This window comes from Panulirus ornatus, chromosome 35, assembly GCF_036320965.1.
Source record: "Panulirus ornatus isolate Po-2019 chromosome 35, ASM3632096v1, whole genome shotgun sequence".
Lineage (NCBI taxonomy): Eukaryota > Metazoa > Arthropoda > Malacostraca > Decapoda > Palinuridae > Panulirus > Panulirus ornatus.
Genome location: NC_092258.1, coordinates 20,082,571 through 20,110,313, shown reverse-complemented (window position 1 = coordinate 20,110,313; position 27,743 = coordinate 20,082,571). Strand labels below are relative to the sequence as shown.

At 41.3% G+C, this 27,743-nt stretch overlaps 1 protein-coding gene across 1 annotated transcript in view; it reads left to right on the top strand.

Moving 5' to 3' along the window:
• LOC139760210 (uncharacterized) overlaps positions 1–27,743 on the top strand; it is a 554,062-nt gene that overhangs the window by 344,039 nt on the left and 182,280 nt on the right. Inside the window, exon 14 of the mRNA XM_071683144.1 lies at positions 133–294. Coding sequence (XP_071539245.1) covers positions 133–294 — 162 coding nt within the window. The remainder of the gene's footprint in view (positions 1–132; positions 295–27,743) is intronic.

The following is a 27,743-nucleotide window of genomic DNA, read 5'->3' as shown; positions in this document are numbered from 1 at the left end:
AGATGTATATTGTTTCCTAGATCAAGTGCGTTCATATGAGAGGAACATTTCATAGTTATAGAAGTTCTACTATGTGGTCAGGTCTCACAGATTCTATGAAAAATGTTTATTCTTATTTTTCCTATGATGAAGAGTCGTCATGTGCTGATACAACTGAACGCAAAATGCAGAAGCTTGTTCCCTGTTGCCCACCCAACCCTGCAGGAAGACGAGCCCTCCCACCTACTCCTATGGTTGACCAGAGGGACAGAGAGGTGGCCGGCCTGCTTCTCCAACACTGACACTTTCCTGCAGGTAAGACTTGTACAATGACTGAACCAATGCTCAAGTTTTATTCATTATCTTTCTTGTAGAAATTACAAATAGTCACTATTTATGTTGCTTGCTTATTGAACCTTTTTATATGACCTTAATACAAGTGAAGATATACAGGGCATGTAACTGGAAAACTCTATGGCTAATGTATCATCATAAGGTCTACTGTTGCTAGTGTATCATAATGAGGTCTACTGCAGTTAGTGTATCTTCATAAGGTCTACTGTAGCCAGTGTATTATCATAAGGCCTATTGTAGCTAGTGTATCATCATAAGGTATGCCGTAGCTACTGTATCATCATAAAGTCTACTGTAGCCTGTGTATTATCACAAGGTCTACTGTAGCTAGTGTATCATCATGAGGTCTACTGTAGCTAGTGTATCATCATGAGGTCTACTGTAGCTACTGTATCATCATGAGGTCTACTGTGGCTAGTGTATCATCATGAGGTCTACTGTGGCTAGTGTATCATCATAAAGTTTGCTGTAGCTAGTGTATCATCATGAGGTTTACTGTAGCTAGTGTATCATCATGAGGTCTACTGTAGCTAGTGTATCATCATGAGGTTTTCTGTGGCAAAACGTGTCAATCTACAGCTTCGGTCCACTGCTGAGGTATATCAAAAGTATAAACATGTTTGAAGACATTCTGCAGCAAACATACCATATAATTCGTTCTTGTAGAATACTGAGAGTTTTTCTCAAATGATTTGTAGACATCTCCTCCCATTCGTACTTAGCAGAGTAAATATGTTGTTTGTTTTACTTTAATTATCCTATGTTATACTGTATCATACAGTAAGATGTACTATACTGTATCATACAGTAAGGTATACTATACTGTATCATACAGTAAGGTGTACTATTCTGTATCATACATTAAGGTGTACTATACTGTATTATACAGTAAGGTATGGGAGATGTATAAAAGAAAGCGACAGGAAGTCAAGAGAAATGTGCAAGAAGTGAAAAAGAGGGCAAATGAGAGTTGGGGTGAGAGAGTATTATCAAAATTTAGGGAGAATTAAAAGATTTTGGAAGAAGATAAATATCGTGTGCAAGACAAGAGAACAAATGGGAACATCGGCGAAGGGGGCAACTGGGGAGGTGATAACAAGTAGTGATGAAGTGAGGAGATAGATTGAGAATATTGACGGTTTGTTGAATGTGTTTGATGATAGAGTGGCAGATATAAGGTGTTTTGGTCTGGATGGTGTGTGAAATGAGAGGGTCAGGAAGAATGATTTGGTAAACAGAGAAGAGGTAGTGAAAGCTTTGCGGAAAAACGAAAGCCGGCAAGGCTGTGATTTAGGATAGTATTTCAGTGGAATTTATTGAAAAAGGGGGTGACTGTGCTGTTGACTGGTTGGTAAGGATATTCAGTGTATGTATGCATCATGGTGAAGTACTTGAGGATTGGCGGAATGCATACATAGTAACTTCAAACAAAGGCAAAGGGGATAAAGGTATCATAGTGGTTCAAATTACAGAGGCATAACTTTCTTGAGTATTCCTGAGAAATTATATTGAGAGAGCAAAGGCATGCAACAGAGCATCAGATTGGGGAAGACCAGCGTCGTTTCAGAAATGGTAAAGGATGAGTGCATCAGGTGTTTGCTTTGAAAAAAGTATGTGAAAAATACTTAGAAATACAGATGGATTTGTATGTAGCATTCATGGATCTGGAGAAGTTATATGACAGGGTTGTTAGAGATGCTTTGTGGAAGATTTTAAGAGTATAAAGTGTTAGAGATAAGTTCCTAGAAACAAGGAAAAGTTTTTAACAAGGATGTAAAGCATATGTACGAGTAGGAAGAGAGGAGAGTGACTGGCTCCCAATGAATGTCAGGTTGCGGCAGGGGTGCGTGATGTCTCTATGGTTGTTTAATTTATTATGGATGGGGTGGTTAGAGAACTGAATGCAAGAGATTTGAAGATAGAGGCAAGTATGTAGTCTGTTGTGAATGAGAGGGCCTGGGAAGTGAGTCAGTTGTTGTTCGCTGATGATGCAGCACTGGTGACTGATTCGGGTGAGAAACTGCAGAAGCTGGTGGCTGAGTTTGGTAAAGTGTGTGAAAGGAGGAAGCTGAGAGTAAATGTGAATAAGAGCAAAGTTATCAGGTTCAGTAGCGTTGAGGAGCAAGTTAATTGGGAGATAAGTTTGAATGGAGAAAAACTGGAGGAAGTGAAGTGTTTTAGATATCTGAGAGTGGACTTAGCAGCGGATGGAACCATGGAAGCGGAAGTGAGTCACAGGTTGGGGAGGGGGTGAAGGTTCTGGGAGCGTTGAAAAATGTGTGAAAGACTGGAACGTTATCTCATAGAGCAAAAACGGGTATGTTTGAAGGAATAGTGGTTCCAACAACGTTATATGGTTGCGAGGCGTGGGCTATAGATGGGGTTGTGCGTAGGAGGGTGGATGAGTTGGAAATGAAATTTTTGAAGACAATATGTGGTGTGAGGTGGTTTGATCGAGTAAGTAATGAAAGGGTGAGAAACATGTGCGGTAACAATAAGATTATGGTTGAGAGAGCAGAAAAGGGTGTGTTGAAGTGGTTTGGACACATGGAGAGAATGAGTGAGGAAAGATTGACAAAGAGGATGTATGTGTCTGAGGTGGAGGGAACAAGGAGAAGCGTGAGACCAAATTGGAAGTGGAAGGATGGAGTGAAAAGAATTTTGAGTGATCGGGGCCTGAACATGCAGGAGGGTGAAAGGCGAGCAAGAAATACAGAGAATTGGAACAATGTGGTATACCGGGGTCGACGTGCTGTCAATGAATTGAACTAGGTATATGAAGCATGTAGGGTAAACCATGAAAAGGTCTGTCGGGCCTGGATGTGGAAAAGGAGCTGTGGTTTCGGAGCATTACATATGATAGCTAGAGACTGAGTGTGAACGAATGTGGCCTTTGTTTTCTTTTCCTGGCGCTACCTCGCTGGAGGAGGGGATGCTATTTCATGTGTGACGGGGTGGCGACAAGAAGGAATGAAGGAAGCAAGAACGAATATGTATATGTGAATATATGTATATGTCTGTGTATGTATAGGTATGTATACGTTGAAATATATATGTATGTATATGTGCATGTGTGGGCGCTTATGTATATACATATGTATGTGGGTGGGTTGGGTCATTCGTCGTCTGTTTCCTTGTAGATTTAGTTAACAAGCTTAACAAAATTAATTTTGATTTTGATTTCAACCTTGTTACCTTTGATGCTTCCTCACTTTTCACAAAAGTACCAGTTGACGAACTTTTAGAATATCTATTTGATGTCTTGGATGATATTCATTTACTTGTTTCAGTCTGTTTTCATTGAACTGATAAAATTGTGTATAAAAGACTGTCTTTCAATTCAATGGAGATTATTATGCTCAAAAATTTGGTATTATGCTCAAAAATTTGGTATGGCAATGGTTAACCCTCTTTCACCTGTACTAAGTAATCTTTATATGGAATTTTTTGAAACAAACTTACTTAAGGATAGCTTACCTTCTAATGCAGTTTGGTTTAGGTATGTAGATGATGTTCTTTGTATTTGGCCAACAAACGAAAATTTACAAGTATTTCTCCCCTTACTTAACAATTTAGTACCTTCCATCAAATTTACCGTAGAAAATTAAAATGATGATTATCGCATATATCTATATATCTATATATCTATATGTCTTATATATCTTATATGTATATTATACTTTGTCGCTGTCTCCCGCGTTAGCGAGGTAGCGCAAGGAAATAGACGAAAGAATGGCCCAACCCAGACACATACTCATGTATATACATACACGTCCACACACGCACACATACATACTTATACATTTCAACGTATAAATATGTATACATGCAGAGACATACATGTATACACATGTACATAATTCACACTTGCTGCCCTTATTCATTCTCGTCGCCACCCCGCCACACATGTTATGACAACCCCCTCCCCCGTCATGCGCGCGAGGTAGCGCTAGGAAAAGACAACAAAGGCCACATTCGTTCACACTCGGTCTCTAACTATCATGTATAATGCACCGAAACCACAGCTCCCTTTCCACATCTAGGCCCCACAAACTTTCCATGGATTAACCCAGACGCTTCACATGCCCTAGTTCAATCCAATAACAGCACGTCGACCCCGGTATACCATATCGTTTCAATTCACTCTATTCCTTGCACGCCTTTCACCCTCTTACAGGTTCAGGCCCTAATCGCTCAAAATCTTTTTCACTCCATCCTTCCACCTCCAATATGGTCTCCCACTTCTCATCGTTCCTCCACCTCTGATACATATATCCTTTTTATCAATCTTTCCTTACTCATTCTCTCCATGTGACCAAACCATTTCGAAACACCCTCTTCTGCTCTCTCAACCACACTCTTTTTATTACCACACATCTCTCTTACCCTTTCATTACTTACTCGATCGAACCACCTCACGCCACATATTGTCCTCAAACATCTCATTTCCAACACATCCACCTTCCTCCGCATAACTCTGTCTATAGCCCACGCCTCGCAACCATATAACAATGTTGGAACCACTATTCCTTCAAGCATACCCATTTTTGCTTTCCGAGATAATGTTCTCGCCTTCCACACATTTTTCAGTGCTCCCAGAACTTTCTCTCCCTTCCCCACTCTGTGACTCACTTCCACTTCCATTTCCATCCGCTGCCGAATCCACTCCCAGATATCTAAAACACTTCACTTTCTCCAGTTTTTCTCCATTCAAACTTACCTCCCAGTTGACTTGTCCCTCAACCCTACTGTACCTAATGACCTTGTTCTTATGCACATTTACTTTCAGCTTTCTTCTTTCATACAATTTACCAAACTCAGTCAGTAGCTTCTGCAGTTTCTCACCCGAATCAACCACCAGCGCTGAATCATCAGCTAACAACAACTGACTCACTTCCCAAGCCCTCTCATCCACAAAAGACTGCATATTTGACCCTCTCTCCAAAACTCTTGCATTCACATCCCTAACAACCCCATCCATAAACAAATTAAACAACCAGAGAGACATCACGCACCCTTGCCGCAAACTGACATTCACTGATAACCAGCCACTTTCCTCTCTTCCTACTCGTATATAAGCTCGATAAAAAACTCAATAAAAACTTTTCACTGCTTCTAACAACTTGCCTCCCACACCATACTTTCTTAATACCCTCCACAGAGCATCTCTATCAACTCTATCATATGCCTTCTCCAGATCCATGAATACTATATACAAATCCATTTGCATTTCTAAGTATTTCTCACATACACTCTTCAAAGCAAACACCCGATCTACTCATCCTCTACCACTTCTGAAACCACACTGCTCTTCCCCAGTCTGATGCTCTGTACATGCTTTCACCCTCTCAATCAATACCCTCCATATAATTTACCAGGAATACTCAACAAACCTATACCTCTGGAATTTGAACACTCACCTTTGTCCCCTTTGCCTTTGTACAGCGGCACTACGCATGCATTCCTCCAATCCTCAGGCACCTCACCATGAGTCATACATACATTAAATATCGTTACCAACCAGTCACTAACACAGTCACTCCCTTTTTTAATTAATTCCACTGTAATACCATCCAAACCCGCTGCCTTGCTGGCTTTCATCTTCCGCAAAGCTTTTACTACTTCTTCTCTGTTTACCGAACCATTCTCCCTAACCCTCTCACTTTGCACACCACCTCGACCAAAACACCCTATATCTGCCACTCTATCATCAAACACATTTAACAAACCTTCAAAATACTCTCTTCATCTCCTTCTCACATCACCACTACTTGTTATCACCTCCCCATTAGCCTCCTTCACTGATGTTCCCATTTGTTCTCATGTCTTACGCACTTTATTTACCTCCATCCAAAACATCATTTTATTCTCCCTAAAATAACAATGATACTCTCTCACCCCAACTCTCATTTGCCCTCTTTTTCACCTCTTGCACCTTTCTCTTGACCTCCTGTCTCTTTCTTTTGTACATCTCCCAGTCATTTCCACTATTTTCCTGCAAAAATCGTCCAAATGCCTCTCTCTTCTCTTTCACTAATAATCTTACGTCTTCATCCCTCCACTCACAATATGCCCACCTCCCACGCTTCTCATGCCACAAGCATGTTTTGCGCAAGCCAACTCTGCTTCACTAAATACATTCCATTCCTCCCCCACTCCCCTTACCTCCTTTGTTCTCACCTTTTTCCATTCTGCACTCAGTCTCTCCTGGTACTTCCTCACACAAGTCTCCTTGCCAAACTCACTTACTTTCACCACTCTCTTCACCCCAACATTCTCTCTTCGTTTCTGAATACCTCTACAGATCTTCACCTTTGCCTCCACAAGATAATGATCAGACATCCCTCCAGTTGCACCTCTCAGCACATTAACATCCAAAAGTCTCTTTCACGCGCCTATCAATTTACACGTAATCCAATAACGCTTTCTGGCCATCTCTTCTACTTACATACGTATTTTTATGTATATCTCTCATTTCAAACCAGGTATTCCTAATCACCCGTCCTTTTTCAGCACATAAATCTACAAGCTCTTCACCATTTTCATTTACAACAATGAACATCCCATGTACACCAATTATTGCCTTAACTGCCACATTACTCACCTTTGCATTCAAATCACCCATCACTATAGCCCGGTCTCGTGCATCAAAACTAATAACACATTCACTTATCTGCTCCCAAAACACTTGCCTCTCATGATATTTCATCTCATGCCCAGGTGCATAGACACCAATAATTATCCATCTCCCTCCATCCACTTTTAGCTTTACCCATTTCAATCTAGAGTTTACTTTCTTACACTCTATCACATACTCCCACCACTCCTGTTTTAGGAGTAGTGCTACTCCTTCCCTTGCTCTTGTCCTCTGCCCAACCCCTGACTTTACACCCAAAACATTCCCAAACCCCTCTTCCCCTTTATCCTTGAGCCTCGTTTCACTCAGAGCCAAAACATCCAGGTTCCTTTCCTCAAACATACTACCTATCTCTCCTTTTTCTCATCTTGGTTACATCCACACACATTTAGACACCCCAATCTGAGCCTTTGAGGAGGATGAGCACTCCACGCGTGACTCCTTCTTGTGTTCCCCTTTTAGAAAGTTGAAATATAAGGAGGGGAGGGTTTCCAACGTAGGAAGTATTCTTTCTCCTCTATCCCCAGGTATGTTACCATGTTTAAATTGCATGATCCATAGGCAAGGAAGCAAGTTTAAGTTAGCACATACAGAAAACCTACCAATCTATGCTCATATATCCATTATTACTTATCTCAACATGAGAGAGTTAAGTTATCATCATTTCAATCTATATTTCTTAGGGCATTAAGCATTTGCAGTCCAGAGTATATTGATGATGAGTTTGAGAAGATATATTCTATTGGATCTAAGTTGAAGCACCCTAGATCTTTCATTGATAAATCCCTTAAGTTAGCAAAGAAATCATTTTATAGAGTTGAGCCCAAATCTCGCATTGACACCAAAATCTTTTAGCTCCCCCTTTTGATAACAATTTTACTTTACTTCCAATGTTGCTTAAATCCTATAATGTAAATGTTGCCTTCAGTAGCAATAATACAATAAAGAATATCGTAATCAGGAACTCACCAGAAAATTCTTCTGTGTACACCTATAAAGTGCCATGTAGAAATTGTGATAAGTTTTATATTGGGCAGACTGGCAAGGATCTTTCTGTTAGACTTGAGCAACATGAATATAGTATAAGAACGGGACAGGAATCAAATGCCTTGCTTAATCACGCTAAAAACTATTATCATTGTATTGACTGGAGTAATGCCATCTCAGTTATTAACTCTAACACTATTACTACGAGAAATATAATTGAATCTTCTATTATTGCATACACAAAGAATTATTATCTTAATATTAGTGAGGGTCTATACAAATTGGATAACTTTATTGTTGATATAAAACTTGAAAACAATTAACCTTCTTGTCCACATAATAGTTTATGATACGTTCGTTGTCTGTCTTGGACAATCCCATGTTTACCAAATGTCGTCCTAGCTACGTCTCTTCGTTGTATATCAACTGACTGTTATATTTTTCTCTTGTGTCTCCCCTGATGAAGTGATAATTAAACGAAAGTGCACTTGGGAACTTATCGTGATTCATTTTCCCTTTGGACTCCTAGGAATATACTTGATCACGCGCAAAATTGTGATCCTTTCCAATATATATATATATATAAAGTGGTAAAGTGTGTGAAAGAAGAAAGTTAAGAGTAAATGTGAATAAGAGCAAGGTTATTAGGTACAGTTGGGTTGAGGGTCAAGTCAATTGGGAGGTAAGTTTGAATGGAGAAAAACTGGAGGAAGTAAAGTGTTTTAGATATCTGGGAGTGGATCTGGCAGCGGATGGAACCATGGATGCGGAAGTGAATCATAGGGTGGGGGAGGGGGCAAAAATCCTGGGAGCCCTGAAGAATATTTGGAAGTCGAGAACATTATCTCGGAAAGCAACAATGGGTATGTTTGAAGGAATAGTGGTTCCAACAATGTTGTATGGTTGCGAGGCGTGGGCTATGGATAGAGTTGTGCGCAGGAGGGTGGATGTGCTGGAAATGAGATGTTTGAGGACAATGTGTGGTGTGAGGTGGTTTGATCGAGTAAGTAATGTGAGGGTAAGAGAGATGTGTGGAAATAAAAAGAGCGTGGTTGAGAGAGCAGAAGAGGGTGTTTTGAAATGGTTTGGGCACATGGAGAGAATGAGTGAGGAAACATTGACCAAGAGGATATATGTGTCGGAGGTGGAGGGAACGAGGAAAAGTGGGAGACCAAATTGGAGGTGGAAAGATGGAGTGAAAAAGATTTTGTGTGATCGGGGCCTGAACATGCAGGAGGGTGAAAGGCGGGCAAGGAATAGAGTGAATTGGATCGATGTGATATACCGGGGTTGACGTGCTGTCAGTGGATTGAATCAGGGCATGTGAAGCGTCTGGGGTAAACCATGGAAAGTTGTGTGGGGCCTGGATATGGAAAGGGAGCTGTGGTATTGGGCATTATTGCATGACAGCTAGAGACTGAGTGTAAACGAATGGGGCCTTTTTTGTCTTTTCCTAGCGCTACCTCGCACACATGAGGGGGGAAGGGGATGGTATTCCATGTGTGGTGAGGTGGCGATGGGAATGAATAAAGGCAGACAGTGTGTATTGTGTGCATGGGTATATATGTAGGTGTCTGTGTGTATATATATGTGTACATCGAGATGTATAGGTATGTATATTTGCGAGTGTGCACGTGTATGTATATACATGTGTATGGGGGTGGGTTGGGCCATTTCTTTCGTCTGTTTCCTTGCGCTACCTCGCAAACGCGGGAGACAGCGACATAGCAAAGTAAAATATAAATAAAGATATATATATTTTTTTTTTTTTTTTTTTATACTTTGTCGCTGTCTCCCGCGTTTGCGAGGTAGCGCAAGGAAACAGACGAAAGAAATGGCCTAACCCACCCCCATACACATGTATGTACATACGTCCGCACACGCAAATATACATACCTACACAGCTTTCCATGGTTTACCCCAGACGCTTCACATGCCCTGATTCAATCCACTGACAGCACGTCAACCCCGGTATACCACATCGATCCAATTCACTCTATTCCTTGCCCTCCTTTCACCCTCCTGCATGTTCAGGCCCCGATCACACAAAATCTTTTTCACTCCATCTTTCCACCTCCAATTTGGTCTCCCACTTCTCCTCGTTCCCTCCACCTCCGACACATATATCCTCTTGGTCAATCTTTCCTCACTCATTCTCTCCATGTGCCCAAACCATTTCAAAACACCCTCTTCTGCTCCCTCAACCACGCTCTTTTTATTTCCACACATCTCTCTTACCCTTACGTTACTTACTCGATCAAACCACCTCACACCACACATTCTCCTCAAACATCTCATTTCCAGCACATCCATCCTCCTGCGCACAACTCTATCCATAGCCCACGCCTCACAACCATACAACATTGTTGGAACCAGTATTCCTTCAAACACCCATTTTTGCTTTCCGAGATAATGTTCTTGACTTCCACACATTCTTCAAGGCTCCCAGGATTTTCGCCCCCTCCCCCACCCTATGATACACTTCCGCTTCCATGGTTCCATCCGCTGCCAGATCCACTCCCAGATATCTAAAACACTTTACTTCCTCCAGTTTTTCTCCATTTAAACTTACCTCCCAACTGACTTGACCCTCAACCCTACTGTACCTAATAACCTTGCTCTTATTCACATTTAATCTTAACTTTCTTCTTCCACACACTTTACCAAACTCAGTCACCAGCTTCTGCAGTTTCTCACATGAATCAGCCACCAGCGCTGTATCATCAGCGAACAACAACTGACTCACTTCCCAAGCTCTCTCATCCCCAACAGACTTCATACTTGCCCCTCTTTCCAAAACTCTTGCATTCACCTCCCTAACAACTCCATCCATAAACAAATTAAACAACCATGGAGACATCACACACCCCTGCCGCAAACCTACATTTACTGAAAAACAATCACTTTCCTCTCTTCCTACACGTACACATGCCTTACATCCTCGATAAAAACGTTTCACTGCTTCTAACAACTTGCCTCCCACACCATATATTCTTAATACCTTCCACAGAGCATCTCTATCAACTCTATCATATGCCTTCTCCAGATCCATAAATGCTACATACAAAACCATTTGCTTTTCTAAGTATTTCTCACATACATTCCTCAAAGCAAACACCTGATCCACACATCCTCTACCACTTCTGAAACCACACTGCTCTTCCCCAATCTGATGCTCTGTACATGCCTTCACCCTCTCAATCAATACCCTCCCATATGATTTACCAGGAATACTCAACAAACTTATACCTCTGTAATTTGAGCACTCACTCTTATCCCCTTTGCCTTTGCCTCAGGCACCTCACCATGAGTCATACATACATTAAATAACCTTACCAATCAGTCAATAATAGTCACCCCCTTTTTTAATAAATTCCACTGCAATACCATCCAAACCTGCTGCCTTGCCGGCTTTCATCTTCCGCAAAGCTTTTACTACCTCTTCTCTGTTTACCAAATCATTTTCCCTAACCCTCTCACTTTGCACACCACCTCGACCAAAACACCTTATATCTGCCACTCTATCATCAAACACATTCAACAAACCTTCAAAATACTCACTCCATCTCCTTCTCACATCACCACTACTTTTTATCATCTCCCCATTTGCGCCCTTCACTGAAGTTCCCATTTGCTCCCTTGTCTTACCCACTTTATTTACCTCCATCCAAAACATCTTTTTATTCTCCCTAAAATAACAATGATACTCTCTCACCCCAACTCTCATTTGCCCTCTTTTTCACCTCTTGCACCTTTCTCTTGACCTCCTGTCTCTTTCTTTTATACATCTCCCACTCAATTGCATTTTTTCCCTGCAAAAATCGTCCAAATGCCTCTTTCTTCTCTTTCACTAATAATCTTACTTCTTCATCCCACCACTCACTACCATTTCTAATCAACCCACCTCCCACTCTTCTCATGCCACAAGCATGTTTTGCGCAAGCCAACTCTGCTTCACTAAATACATTCCATTCCTCCCCCACTCCCCTTACCTCCTTTGTTCTCACCTTTTTCCATTCTGCACTCAGTCTCTCCTGGTACTTCTCACACAAGTCTCCTTGCCAAACTCACTTACTTTCACCACTCTCTTCACCCCAACATTCTCTCTCGTTTTCTGAATACCTCTACAGATCTTCACCTTTGCCTCCACAAGATAATGATCAGACATCCCTCCAGTTGCACCTCTCAGCACATTAACATCCAAAAGTCTCTTTCACGCGCCTATCAATTTACACGTAATCCAATAACGCTTTCTGGCCATCTCTTCTACTTACATACGTATTTTATGTATATCTCTCATTTCAAACCAGGTATTTTCCTAATCACCCGTCCTTTTTCAGCACATAAATCTACAAGCTCTTCACCATTTTCATTTACAACAATGAACATCCCAAGTACAAACCTATTATTGCCTTAACCTGCCACATTACTCACCTTTGCATTCAAATCACCCATCACCATAACCCGGTCTCGTGCATCAAAACTAATAACACATTCACTTATCTGCTCCCAAAACACTTGCCTCTCATGATATTTCATCTCATGCCCAGGTGCATAGACACCAATAATTATCCATCTCCCTCCATCCACTTTTAGCTTTACCCATTTCCAATCTAGAGTTTACTTCTTACACTATCACATACTCCCACCACTCCTGTTTTAGGAGTAGTGCTACTCCTTCCCTTGCTCTTGTCCTCTGCCCAACCCCTGACTTTACACCCAAAACATTCCCCAACCCCTCTTCCCCTTTATCCTTGAGCCTCGTTTTCACTCAGAGCCAAAACAACCAGGTTCCTTTCCTCAAACATACTACCTATCTCTCCTTTTTCACATCTTGGTTACATCCACACACATTTTAGACACCCCAATCTGAGCCTTTGAGGAGGATGAGCACTCCACGCGTGACTCCTTCTTGTGTTCCCCTTTTAGAAAGTTGAAATATAAGGAGGGGAGGGTTTCCAACGTAGGAAGTATTCTTTCTCCTCTATCCCCAGTATGTTACCATGTTTAAATTGCATGATCCGTAGGCAAGGAAGCAAGTTTAAGTTAGTCACATACAGAAAACCTACCAATCTATGCTCATATATCCATTTTACTTATCTCAACATGAGAGAGTTAAGTTATCATCATTTCAATCTATATTTCTTAGGGCATTAAGCATTTGCAGTCCAGAGTATATTGATGATGAGTTTGAGAAGATATATTCTATTGGATCTAAGTTGAAGCACCCTAGATCTTTCATTGATAAATCCCTTAAGTTAGCAAAGAAATCATTTTATAGAGTTGAGCCAAATCTCGCATTGACACCAAAATCTTTTTAGCTCCCCCTTTGATAACAATTTTTACTTTACTTCCAATGTTGCTTAAATCCTAAAATGTAAATGTTGCCTTCAGTAGCAATAATACAATAAAGGAATATCGTAATCAGGAACTCACCAGAAAATTCTTCTGTGTACACCTATAAAGTGCCAATGTAGAAATTGTAATACGTTTTATATTATGGCAACCTGCAAGGATCTTTCTGTTAGACTTGAGCAACATGAATATAGAATAAGAACGGACCGGAATCAAATGCCATGCTTAATCACGCTTAAAAACTATTATCATTGTATTGACTGGAGTAATGCCATCTCAGTTATTAACTCAAACCCATTACTAACGAGAAAATATAATTGAACTTCTATTATTGCATACACAAAGAATTATTATCTTAATATTGTGAGGTCATATACAAATTATAACTTTATGGTTGATATATAAACTTGAAAACAATTAACCTTCTTGTCCACATAATAGTTTAATGATACGTTCGTTGTCTGTCTTGGACAATCCCATGTTTACCAAATGTCGTCCTAGCTACGTCTCTTCGTTGTATATCAACTGACTGTTATATTTTTCTCTTGTGTCTCCCCTGATGAAGTGATAATTAAACGAAAGTGCACTTGGGAACTTATCGTGATTCATTTTCCCTTGGACTCTAGGAATATACTTGATCACGCGCAAAATTGTGATCCTTTCCAATATATAATATATATATAAAGTGGAAAGTGTGTGAAAGAAGAAAGTTAAGAGTAAATGTGAATAAGAGCAAGGTTATTAGGTACAGTAGGGTTGAGGGTCAAGTCAATTGGGAGGTGAGTTTGAATGGAGAAAAACTGGAGGAAGTGAAGTGTTTTAGATATCTGGGAGTGGATCTGGCAGCGGATGGAACCATGGATGCGGAAGTGAATCAAAGGGTTTGGGAGGGGCAAAAATCCTGGGAGCCCTGAAGAATATTTGGAAGTCGAGAACATTATCTCGGAAAGCAACAATGGGTATGTTTGAAGGAATAGTGGTTCCAACAATGTTGTATGGTTGCGATGCGTGGGCTATGGATAGAGTTGTGCGCAGGAGGATGGATGTGCTGGAAATGAGATGTTTGAGGACAATGTGTGGTGTGAGGTGGTTTGATCGAGTAAGTCCTGTGAGGTAAGAGAGATGTGTGGAAATAAAAAGAGCGTGTTGAGAGAGCAGAAGAGGGTGTTTTGAAATGGTTCGGGCACATGGAGAGAATGAGTGAGGAAACATTGACCAAGAGGATATATGTGTCGGAGGTGGAGGGAACGAGGAGAAGAGGGAGACCAAATTGGAGGTGGAAAGATGGAGTGAAAAAGATTTTGTGTGATCGGGGCCTGAACATGCAGGAGGGTGAAAGGAGGGCAAGGAATACAGTGAATTGGAGCGATGTGGTATACCGGGGTTGACGTGCTGTCAGTGGATTGAATCAGGGCATGTGAAGCGTCTGGGGTAAACCATGGAAAAGTTGTGTGGGGCCTGGATATGGAAAGGAGCTGTGGTATTAGGGGAAACATTATTGCATGACAGCTAGAGACTGCGTGTAAACGAATGGCCTTTTTTGTATCTTTTCCAGCGCTACCGTCGCACACACAAGAGGGGGGAAGGATGGTATATCCATTGTTTGAGGTGGCGATGGGAATGAATAAAGGCAGACAGTGTGTTATGTGTGCATGGGTATATATGTAGGTGTCTGTGTGTATATATATGTGTACATCGAGATGTATAGAGTATGTATATTTGCGTGTGTGGACGTATGTATATACATGTGTATGGGGGTGGGTTGGGCCATTTCTTTCGTCTGTTTCCTTGCGCTACCTCGCAAACGCGGGAGACAGCGACATAGCAAGTAAAATATAAATAAAGATATATATATTTTTTTTTTTTTTTTTTATACTTTGTCGCTGTCTCCCGCGTTTGCGAGGTAGCGCAAGGAAACAGACGAAAGAAATGGCCTAACCACCCCCATACACATGTATATACATACGTCCACACACGCAAATATACATACCTACACAGCTTTCCATGGTTTACCCCAGACGCTTCACATGCCCTGATTCAATCCACTGACAGCACGTCAACCCCAGTATACCACATCGATCCAATTCACTCTATTCCTTGCCCTCCTTTCACCCTCCTGCATGTTCAGGCCCCGATCACACAAAATCTTTTTCACTCCATCTTTCCACCTCCAATTTGGTCTCCCACTTCTCCTCGTTCCCTCCACCTCCGACACATATATCCTCTTGGTCAATCTTTCCTCACTCATTCTCTCCATGTGCCCAAACCATTTCAAAACACCCTCTTCTGCTCCCTCAACCACGCTCTTTTTATTTCCACACATCTCTCTTACCCTTACGTTACTTACTCGATCAAACCACCTCACACCACACTTTGTCCTCAAACATCTCATTTCCAGCACATCCATCCTCCTGCGCACAACTCTATCCATAGCCCACGCCTCGCAACCATATAACAATGTTGGAACCACTATTCCTTCAAACATACCCATTTTTGCTTTCCGAGATAATGTTCTCGACTTCCACACATTCTTCAAGGCTCCCAGATTTTCGCCCCCTCCCCACCCTAGATCCACTTCCGCTTCCATGGTTCCATCCGCTGCCAGATCCACTCCAGATATCTAAAACACTTTACTTCCTCCAGTTTTTCTCCATTTAAACTTACCTCCCAACTGACTTGACCCTCACCCTACTGTAACCTAATAACCTTGCTCTTATTCACATTTACTCTTAACTTTCTTCTTCCACACACTTTACCAAACTCAGTCACCAGCTTCTCCATTTCTCACATGAATCAGCCACCAGCGCTGTATCATCAGCGAACAACAACTGACTCACTTCCCAAGCTCTCTCATCCCCAACAGACTTCATACTTGCCCCTCTTTCCAAAACTCTTGCATTCACCTCCCTAACAACTCCATCAAAACAAATTAAACAACCATGGAGACATCACACACCCTGCCGCAAACCTACATTTACTGAAAAACAATCACTTCCTCTCTTCCTACACGTACACATACCTTACATCCTCGATAAAAACTTTTCACTGCTTCTAACAACTTGCCTCCCACACCATATATTCTTAATACCTTCCACAGAGCATCTCTATCAACTCTATCATATGCCTTCTCCAGATCCATAAATGCTACATACAAAACCATTTGCTTTTCTAAGTATTTCTCACATACAGTCACAAAGCAAACACCTGATCCACACATCCTCTACCACTTCTGAAACCACACTGCCTTCCCCAATCTGATGCTCTGTACATGCCTCCACCCTCTCAATCAATACCCTCCATATAATTTACCAGGAATACTCAACAAACTTATAACCTCTGTAATTTGAGCACTCACTCTTATCCCCTTTGCCTTTGCCTCAGGCACCTCACCATGAGTCATACATACATTAAATAACCTTACCAATCAGTCAATAATAGTCACCCCCTTTTTTAAATAAATTCCACTGCAATACCATCCAAACCTTCTGCCTTGCCGGCTTTCATCTTCCGCAAAGCTTTTACTACCTCTTCTCTGTTTACCAAATCATTTTCCCTAACCCTCTCACTTTGCACACCACCTCGACCAAAACACCTTATATCTGCCACTCTATCATCAAACACATTCAACAAACCTTCAAAATACTCACTCCATCTCCTTCTCACATCACCACTACTTTTAAATCATCCTCCCCATTTGCGCCCTTCACTGAAGTTCCCATTTGCTCCCTTGTCTTACCCACTTTATTTACCTCCTTCCAGAACATCTTTTTATTCTCCCTAAAATAACAATGATACTCTCTCACCCCAACTCTCATTTGCCCTCTTTTTCACCTCTTGCACCTTTCTCTTGACCTCCTGTCTCTTTCTTTTATACATCTCCCACTCAATTGCATTTTTTCCCTGCAAAAATCGTCCAAATGCCTCTTTCTTCTTTTTCACTAATAATCTTACTTCTTCATCCCACCACTCACTACCATTTCTAATCAACCCACCTCCCACTCTTCTCATGCCACAAGCATGTTTTGCGCAAGCCAACTCTGCTTCACTAAATACATTCCATTCCTCCCCCACTCCCCTTACCTCCTTTGTTCTCACCTTTTTCCATTCTGCACTCAGTCTCTCCTGGTACTTCCTCTCAAAGGTCTCCTTGCATACTCACTTACTTTCACCACTCTCTTCACCCCAACATTCTCTCTCGTTTTCTGAATACCTCTACAGATCTTCACCTTTGCCTCCACAAGATAATGATCAGACATCCCTCCAGTTGCACCTCTCAGCACATTAACATCCAAAAGTCTCTTTCACGCGCCTATCAATTTACACGTAATCCAATAACGCTTTCTGGCCATCTCTTCTACTTACATACGTATTTTATGTATATCTCTCATTTCAAACCAGGTATTTTCCTAATCACCCGTCCTTTTTCAGCACATAAATCTACAAGCTCTTCACCATTTTCATTTACAACAATGAACATCCCATGTACCCAATTATTGCATTAACTGCCACATTACTCACCTTTGCATTCAAATCACCCATCACTATAGCCGTCTCTGCATCCCAAAACTAAATAACACAATTCTACTGATCTGCTTCTGCAGCTCAATCTGCTTCTCTGCTCACCAAAAAATTCACTTTCCTCTCATGATATTTCATCTCATGCCCAGGTGCATAGACACCAATAATTATCCATCTCCCTCCATCCACTTTTAGCTTTACCCATTCTCAATTCTAGCGGTTTACTTACTTACAACTCTATCACATACTCCCACCACTCCTGTTTTAGGAGTAGTGCTACTCCTTCCCTTGCTCTTGTCCTCTGCCCAACCCCTGACTTTACACCCAAAACATTCCCAAACCCCTCTTCCCCTTTATCCTTGAGCCTCGTTTTCACTCAGAGCCAAAACATCCAGGTTCCTTTCCTCAAACATACTACCTATCTCTCCTTTTTCACATCTTGGTTACATCCACACACATTTTAGACACCCCAATCTGAGCCTTTGAGGAGGATGAGCACTCCACGCGTGACTCCTTCTTGTGTTCCCCTTTTAGAAAGTTGAAATATAAGGAGGGGAGGGTTTCCAACGTAGGAAGTATTCTTTCTCCTCTATCCCCAGGTATGTTACCATGTTTAAATTGCATGATCCGTAGGCAAGGAAGCAAGTTTAAGTTAGTCACATACAGAAAACCTACCAATCTATGCTCATATATCCATTTTACTTATCTCAACATGAGAGAGTTAAGTTATCATCATTTCAATCTATATTTCTTAGGGCATTAAGCATTTGCAGTCCAGAGTATATTGATGATGAGTTTGAGAAGATATATTCTATTTGTATCTAATTGATGCACCCTAGATCTTTCATTGATAAATCCCTTAAGTTAGCAAAGAAATCATTTTATAGAGTTGAGCCAAATCTCGCATTGACACACAAAATCTTTTAGCTCCCCCTTTGATAACAATTTTTACTTTACTTCCAATGTTGCTTAAATCCTATAATGTAAATCTTGCTTCAGTAGCAATAATACAATAAAGGAATATCGTAATCAGGAACTCACCAGAAAATTCTTCTGTGTACACCTATAAAGTGCCATGTTAGAAATTTGTGATAAGTTTTATATTGGGCAGACTGGCAAGGATCTTTCTGTTAGACTGAGCACATGAATATGTATAAGAACTGGACAGGAATTAAAATGCCTTGCTTAATCACGCTAAAAACTATTATCATTGTATAGATGGAGTAATGCATCTCAGTTTATTACTCTAACACTATATCTACGAGACACTATTGATCTTCTATTATAGCATACACAAAGAATTATTATCTTAATATTATGAGGGTTATACAAATTGGATAACTTTATTGTTGATATAAACTTGAAAACAATTAACCTTCTTGTCCACATAATAGTTAATGATACGTTCGTTGTCTGTCTTGGACAATCCCATGTTTACCAAATGTCGTCCTAGCTACGTCTCTTCGTTGTATATCAACTGACTGTTATATTTTTCTCTTGTGTCTCCCCTGATGAAGTGATAATTAAACGAAAGTGCACTTGGGAACTTATCGTGATTCATTTTCCTTTGGACTCTAGGAATATACTTGATCACGCGCAAAATTGTGATCCTTTCCAATATATAATATATATATAAAGTGGAAAGTGTGTGAAAGAAGAAAGTTAAGAGTAATGTGAATAAGAGCAAGGTTATTAGGTACAGTAGGGTTGAGGGTCAAGTCAATTGGGAGGTGAGTTTGAATGGAGAAAAACTGGAGGAAGTGAAGTGTTTTAGATATCTGGGAGTGGATCTGGCAGCGGATGGAACCATGGATGCGGAAGTGAATCATAGGTGGGGAGGGGGCAAAAATCCTGGGAGCCCTGAAGAATATTTGGAAGTCGAGAACATTATCTCGGAAAGCAACAATGGGTATGTTTGAAGGAATAGTGGTTCCAACAATGTTGTATGGTTGCGATGCGTGGGCTATGGATAGAGTTGTGCGCAGGAGGATGGATGTGCTGGAAATGAGATGTTTGAGGACAATGTGTGGTGTGAGGTGGTTTGATCGAGTGAGTAACGTAAGGGTAAGAGAGATGTGTGGAAATAAAAAGAGCGTGTTGAGAGAGCAGAAGAGGGTGTTTTGAAGTGGTTTGGGCACATGGAGAGGATGAGTGAGGAAAGATTGACCAAGAGGATATATGTGTCGGAGGTGGAGGGAACGAGGAGAAGAGGGAGACCAAATTGGAGGTGGAAAGATGGAGTGAAAAAGATTTTGTGTGATCGGGGCCTGAACATGCAGGAGGGTGAAAGGAGGGCAAGGAATAGAGTGAATTGGAGCGATGTGGTATACCGGGGTTGACGTGCTGTCAGTGGATTGAATCAGGGCATGTGAAGCGTCTGGGGTAAACCATGGAAAAGTTGTGTGGGGCCTGGATATGGAAAGGGAGCTGTGGTAATATAAAAAAAATTTTATATTTATTTTTTTTTTTTTTTTTTTTTTTTCTTTGTCGCTGTCTCCCGCTTTTTGCGGGGAAAAGCGCAAAAAAACAGACGAAAGAAAATGGCCCAACCCCACCCCCATCACATGTATATACATCCCGTCCAAAAAACCAAATAAAACATACCTACACAGTTTTCCAGGGGTTTACCCCCAAAACGCTTCACATGCCCTGATTCAATCCACGGGCCAGCACGTAAACCCCGGTATACCACATCGTCCAATTCACTTTTTTTCCTTGCCCTCCTTTCACCCCCTCATGTTCAGGCCCCGATCAAAAAAAACCCCTTTTTTCACTCCCCATTTTTCCCCCACCTCCAATTTGGCCCCCACTTCTCCCGTTCCCTCCACCTCCGAAATAAAAATTCCTCTTGGCCCCAATTTTTCCTCACTCTTTTCTCTCCATTTGCCCAAACCATTTCAAAAAAAACCCCTTTCTCCCTCCCCCAACGCTTTTTTTATTTCCACACATCTCTCTTACCCTTAGTTACTTACTCGATAAAACCCACCTCAAAAAAAACACGGGTCCTCAAAATCTCATTTCCAGCACATCCCCCCCCCTTGCGCCAACTTTTATCCTTTTAGCCCACGCCCCCAAAAACCATACAACATTTTTAAAAAAAAACCACTATTCCTTCAAAAAATACCCTTTTTTGGGTTTTTCCGAGATAATGTTTTTCGATTTCCCACACATTCTTCAAGGCTCCCAGGTTTTTTCCCCCCCCCCCCCCCCCCCCCCCCCCCCCCCAAATGATACCTTCCGTTTCCCAAAGGTTCCACCCCCCCGGGGTCCCCGGGACCCCACCCCAGATACAAAAACATTTTATTTTTCCTCCAGTTTTTCTCCTTTTAAAAAACTTCCCTCCCAACGACTTGACCCTCAACCCTACTGAAACCTAATAACCTTGCTCTTATTCACAAAAAACCCCTTAAATTTTCCCTTCTTCCACACATTTACCAAACTCGGGCCAAGTTTTTCTGCAGTTTCCACATGAATCAGCCACCAGCGCTGTATCACAGCGAAAAAACAACTGACTCCCCTTCCCAAGCCTCTCACCCCAAAACAATTTTCAAAATTGCCCCTCTTTCCAAAACTCTTGCATTCACCTCCCTAAAACCCATCCATAAACAAATTAAACAACCATGGAGACATCCAAACCCTGCCGCAAACCTACATTTACTGAAAAAAAAAACACTTTTCCCCCTTCCTACACGGACAATCCTTAAATCCTGATAAAAACTTTTCACTGCTTCTAACAACTTGCCTCCCACACCCTTTTTTCTTAAAACCTTTTCCCCAGAGCATCTCTATCAACTCTATCATATGCCTTTTCCAGATCCATAAATGCTACATAAAAAATCCCTTTTTCTTTTTTTTAAATATTTTCTCACATACATTTTTCAAAGCAAACACCTGATCCACACATCCTCTACCACTTCGAAACCAAAAATGCTCCCCCCAATCTAAAGCTCTTACAAGCCTCCCCCCTCTCAATCAATACCCTCCCTATAATTTTACCCCGGAATAACCCCCAACCAAAATTATAACCTCTGTAATTTGAGCACTCAACTTTTTTTTATCCCCTTTGCCCTTTGCCCTTCCCCCCGGCAAACCCCACCATGAGTCATACATACATTAAATAACCTTACCAATCATCAAAATAAATCCCCCCCCCTTTTTTAAAAAAATTCCACTGGAAACCATCCAAACCCCCCTGCCTTTTCCGGCTTTCCCTTTTCCGCAAAGCTTTTAAATACCTCTTTTCTGTTTACCAAAACATTTTCCCTAACCCTCTCACTTTGCCCCCACCACCCCCCGACCAAAACCCTTATTTTGCCCCCTCTATCATCAAAAACATTTAAAAAAAAACCTTCAAAATACTCACTTTTCCTTCCTCCTTCTCAAAAAATCACCACTCTTTTTTTCACCCCCCCATTTCGCCCCCTTTACTGAAGTTCCCCTTTTCTCCCTTGTCTTTCCCACTTTATTTACCTCCTTCCAGAACATCTTTTTAATTTTCCCCAAAATTTAATGGTACTTTTCTAAACCCCCAAATCTCATTTCCCTCTTTTTTTACCTCTTTTTCAAACCCTTTTCTCTTGACCTCCTGTCTCTTTCTTTTATACATCTCCCACTCAATTGCATTTTTTCCCTGCAAAAATCGTCCAAATGCCTCTTTCTTCTCTTTCACTAATAATCTTACTTCTTCATCCCACCACTCACTACCATTTCTAATCAACCCACCTCCACAATATATATATATATATAAATATATATATATATATATTATATATATATATATATATATCTATATATTTATGGATCAATCTTGAGCGTGTTTTGGACAATCAACATGTTACCAAATGGAGTCCTAGCTTCGTCTCTTCGATGTATATCAACTGACTGTTATATTTCTCTCTTGTATCCTCCCCTGATGATGTGATTATTACACGAAGTCAATCGGAACTTTTCGTGTTTCATTTTCCCCGTGACTCATAGGAATATATATATATATATATATATATATATATATTATATATATATATTATTATATATATATATATATATATATATATGTATATAGTAAAAGCTTTGCGGAAGATGAAAGCCGCAAGGCAGCAGGTTTGGATGGTATTGCAGTGGAATTTATTAAAAAAGGGGGTGACTGTATTGTTGACTGGTTGGTAAGGTTATTTAATGTATGTATGACTCATGGTGAGGTGCCTGAGGATTGGCGGAATGCGTGCATAGTGCCATTGTACAAAGGCAAAGGGGATAAGAGTGAGTGCTCAAATTACAGATGTATAAGTTTGTTGAGTATTCCTGGTAAATTATATGGGAGGATATTGATTGAGAGGGTGAAGGTATGTACAGAGCATCAGATTGGGGAAGAGCAGTGTGGTTTCAGAAGTGGTAGAGGATGTGTGGATCAGGTGTTTGCTTTGAAGAATGTATGTGAGAAATACTTAGAAAAGCAAATGGATTTGTATGTAGCATTTATGGATCTGGAGAAGGCATATGATAGAGTTGATAGAGATGCTCTGTGGAAGGTATTAAGAATATATGGTGTGGGAGGCAAGTTGTTAGAAGCAGTGAAAAGTTTTTATCGAGGATGTAAGGCATGTGTACGTGTAGGAAGAGAGGAAAGTGATTGGTTCTCAGTGAATGTAGGTTTGCGGCAGGGGTGTGTGATGTCTCCATGGTTGTATAATTTGTTTATGGATGGGGTGGTTAGGGAGGTGAATGCAAGAGTTTTGGAAAGAGGGGCAAGTATGAAGTCTGTTGTGGATGAGAGAGCTTGGGAAGTGAGTCAGTTGTTGTTCGCTGATGATACAGCGCTGGTGGCTGATTCATGTGAGAAACTGCAGAAGCTGGTGACTGAGTTTGGTAAAGTGTGTGAAAGAAGAAAGTTAAGAGTAAATGTGAATAAGAGCAAGGTTATTAGGTACAGTAGGGTTGAGGGTCAAGTCAATTGGGAGGTGAGTTTGAATGGAGAAAAACTGGAGAAAGTGAAGTGTTTTAGATATCTGGGAGTGGATCTGGCAGCGGATGGAACCATGGAAGCGGAAGTGGATCATAGGGTGGGGGAGGGGGCGAAAATTCTGGGAGCCTTGAAGAATGTGTGGAAGTCGAGAACATTATCTCGGAAAGCAAAAATGGGTATGTTTGAAGGAATAGTGGTTCCAACAATGTTGTATGGTTGCGAGGCGTGGGCTATGGATAGAGTTGTGCGCAGGAGGATGGATGTGCTGGAAATGAGATGTTTGAGGACAATGTGTGGTGTGAGGTGGTTTGATCGAGTAAGTAACGTAAGGGTAAGAGAGATGTGTGGAAATAAAAAGAGCGTGGTTGAGAGAGCAGAAGAGGGTGTTTTGAAATGGTTCGGGCACATGGAGAGAATGAGTGAGGAAAGATTGACCAAGAGAATATATGTGTCGGAGGTGGAGGGAACGAGGAGAAGAGGGAGACCAAATTGGAGGTGGAAAGATGGAGTGAAAAAGATTTTATGTGATCGGGGCCTGAGCATGCAGGAGGGTGAAAGGAGGGCAAGGAATAGCAGTGAATTGGAGCGATGTGGTATACCGGGGTTGACGTGCTGTCAGTGGATTGAATCAAGGCATGTGAAGCGTCTGGGGTAAACCGTGGAAAGCTGTGTAGGTATGTATATTTGCGTGTGTGGACGTATGTATATACATGTGTATGGGGGTGGGTTGGGCCATTTCTTTCATCTGTTTCCTTGCGCTACCTCGCAAACGCGGGAGACAGCGACAAAGCAAAAAAAAAAAAAAAATATAAATATATATAATATATATATATATATTTTATATATATATATATATATTTATATTATATATATATATATTATTATATATATATATAAACAGAGAAGAGGTAGTGAAAGCTTTGCGGAAGATGAAAGCTGGCAAGGCAGCAGGTTTGGATGGTATTGCAGTGGAATTTATTAAAAAAGGGGGTGACTGTATTGTTGACTGGTTGGTAAGGTTATTTAATGTATGTATGACTCATGGTGAGGTGCCTGAGGATTGGCGGAATGCGTGCATAGTGCCATTGTACAAAGGCAAAGGGATAAGAGTGAGTGCTCAAATTACCGAGGTATAAGTTTGTTGAGTATTCCTGGTAAATTATATGGGAGTGGTATTAATTGAGAGGGTGAAGGCATGTACAGAGCATCAGATTGGGGAAGAGCAGTGTGGTTTCAGAAGTGGTAGAGGATGTGTGGATCAGGTGTTTGCTTTGAAGAATGTATGTGAGAAATACTTAGAAAAGCAAATGGATTTGTATGTAGCATTTATGGATCTGGAGAAGGCATTATGATAGAGTTGATAGAGATGCTCTGTGGAAGGTATTAAGAATATATGGTGTGGGAGGAAAAGTTGTTAGAAGCAGTGAAAAGTTTTTATCGAGGATGTAAGGCATGTGTACGTGTAGGAAGAGAGGAAAGTGATTGGTTCTTCAGTGCATGAGGTTTGCGGCAGGGGTGTGTGATGTCTCCATGGTTGTTTAATTTGTTTATGGATGGGGTTGTTTATTTTTTTATTATTTTTTTTACGGAGGTAAATGCAAGAGTTTTGGAAAGAGGGCAAGTATGAAGTCTGTTGTGGATGAGAGAGCTTGGGAAGTGAGTCAGTTGTTGTTCGCTGATGACACAGCGCTGGTGGCTGATTCATGTGTGAAACTGCAGAAGCTAGTGACTGAGTTTGGTAAAGTGTGTGGAAGAAGAAAGTTAAGAGTAAATGTGAATAAGAGCAAGGTTATTAGGTACAGTAGGGTTGAGGGTCAAGTCAATTGGGAGGTGAGTTTGAATGGAGAAAAACTGGAGGAAGTGAAATGTTTTAGATATCTGGGAGTGGATCTGGCAGCGGATGGAACCATGGAAGCGGAAGTGGATCATAGGGTGGGGGAGGGGGCGAAAATTCTGGGGGCCTTGAAGAATGTGTGGAAGTCGAGAACATTATCTCGGAAAGCAAAAATGGGTATGTTTGAAGGAATAGTGGTTCCAACAATGTTGTATGGTTGCGATGCGTGGGCTATGGATAGAGTTGTGCGCAGGAGGATGGATGTGCTGGAAATGAGATTTGAGGACAATGTGTGGTGTGAGGTGGTTTGATCGAGTGAGTAACGTAAGGGTAAGAGAGATGTGTGGAAATAAAAAGAGCGTGGTTGAGAGAGCAGAAGAGGGTGTTTTGAAGTGGTTTGGGCACATGGAGAGGATGAGTGAGGAAAGATTGACCAAGAGGATATATGTGTCGGAGGTGGAGGGAACAAGGAGAAGAGGGAGACCAAATTGGAGGTGGAAAGATGGAGTGAAAAAGATTTTGTGTGATCGGGGCCTGAACATGCAGGAGGGTGAAAGGAGGGCAAGGAATAGAGTGAATTGGAGCGATGTGGTATACCGGGGCTGACGTGCTGTCAGTGGATTGAATCAAGGCATGTGAAGCGTCTGGGGTAAACCATGGAAAGCTGTGTAGGTATGTATATTTGCGTGTGTGGACGTATGTATATACATGTGTATGGGGGGGGGGCCATTTCTTTCGTCTGTTTCCTTGCGCTACCTCGCAAACGCGGGAGACAGCGACAAAGTATAAAAAAAAAAAAAAAAATATATATATATAATATATATATCTATATATATTATATATATTATATATATATATTTTATATATATATATATATATATTCTTTTTTTTTTTTTTGCTTTGTCGCTGTCTCCCGCGTTAGCGAGGTAGCGCAAGGAAACAGACGAAAGAAATGGCCCTAACCACCCCCATACACATGTATATACATACGTCCACACACGCAAATATACATACCTACACAGCTTTCCATGGTTTACCCCAGACGCTTCACATGCCCTGATTCAATCCACTGACAGCACGTCAACCCCAGTATACCACATCGATCCAATTCACTCTATTCCTTGCCCTCCTTTCACCCTCCTGCATGTTCAGGCCCCGATCACACAAAATCTTTTTCACTCCATCTTTCCACCTCCAATTTGGTCTCCCACTTCTCCTCGTTCCCTCCACCTCCGACACATATATCCTCTTGGTCAATCTTTCCTCACTCATTCTCTCCATGTGCCCAAACCATTTCAAAACACCCTCTTCTACTCTCTCAACCACACTCTTTTTATTACCACACATCTCTCTTACCCTTACGTTACTTACTCGATCAAACCACCTCCACTATATATATTATATATATATATATTATATATATATATATAAAGTGGAAAGTGTGTGAAAGAAGAAAGTTAAGAGTAAATGTGAATAAGAGCAAGGTTATTAGGTACAGTAGGGTTGAGGGTCAAGTCAATTGGGAGGTGAGTTTGAATGGAGAAAAACTGGAGGAAGTGAAATGTTTTAGATATCTGGGAGTGGATCTGGCAGCGGATGGAACCATGGATGCGGAAGTGAATCATAGGTGGGGAGGGGGCAAAAATCCTGGGAGCCCTGAAGAATATTTGGAAGTCGAGAACATTATCTCGGAAAGCAACAATGGGTATGTTTGAAGGAATAGTGGTTCCAACAATGTTGTATGGTTGCGATGCGTGGGCTATGGATAGAGTTGTGCGCAGGAGGATGGATGTGCTGGAAATGAGATGTTTGAGGACAATGTGTGGTGTGAGGTGGTTTGATCGAGTAATAACGTAAGGGTAAGAGAGATGTGTGGAAATAAAAAGAGCGTGGTTGAGAGAGCAGAAGAGGGTGTTTTGAAATGGTTCGGGCACATGGAGAGAATGAGTGAGGAAACATTGACCAAGAGGATATATGTGTCGGAGGTGGAGGGAACGAGGAGAAGAGGGAGACCAAATTGGAGGTGGAAAGATGGAGTGAAAAAGATTTTGTGTGATCGGGGCCTGAACATGCAGGAGGGTGAAAGGAGGGCAAGGAATACAGTGAATTGGAGCGAT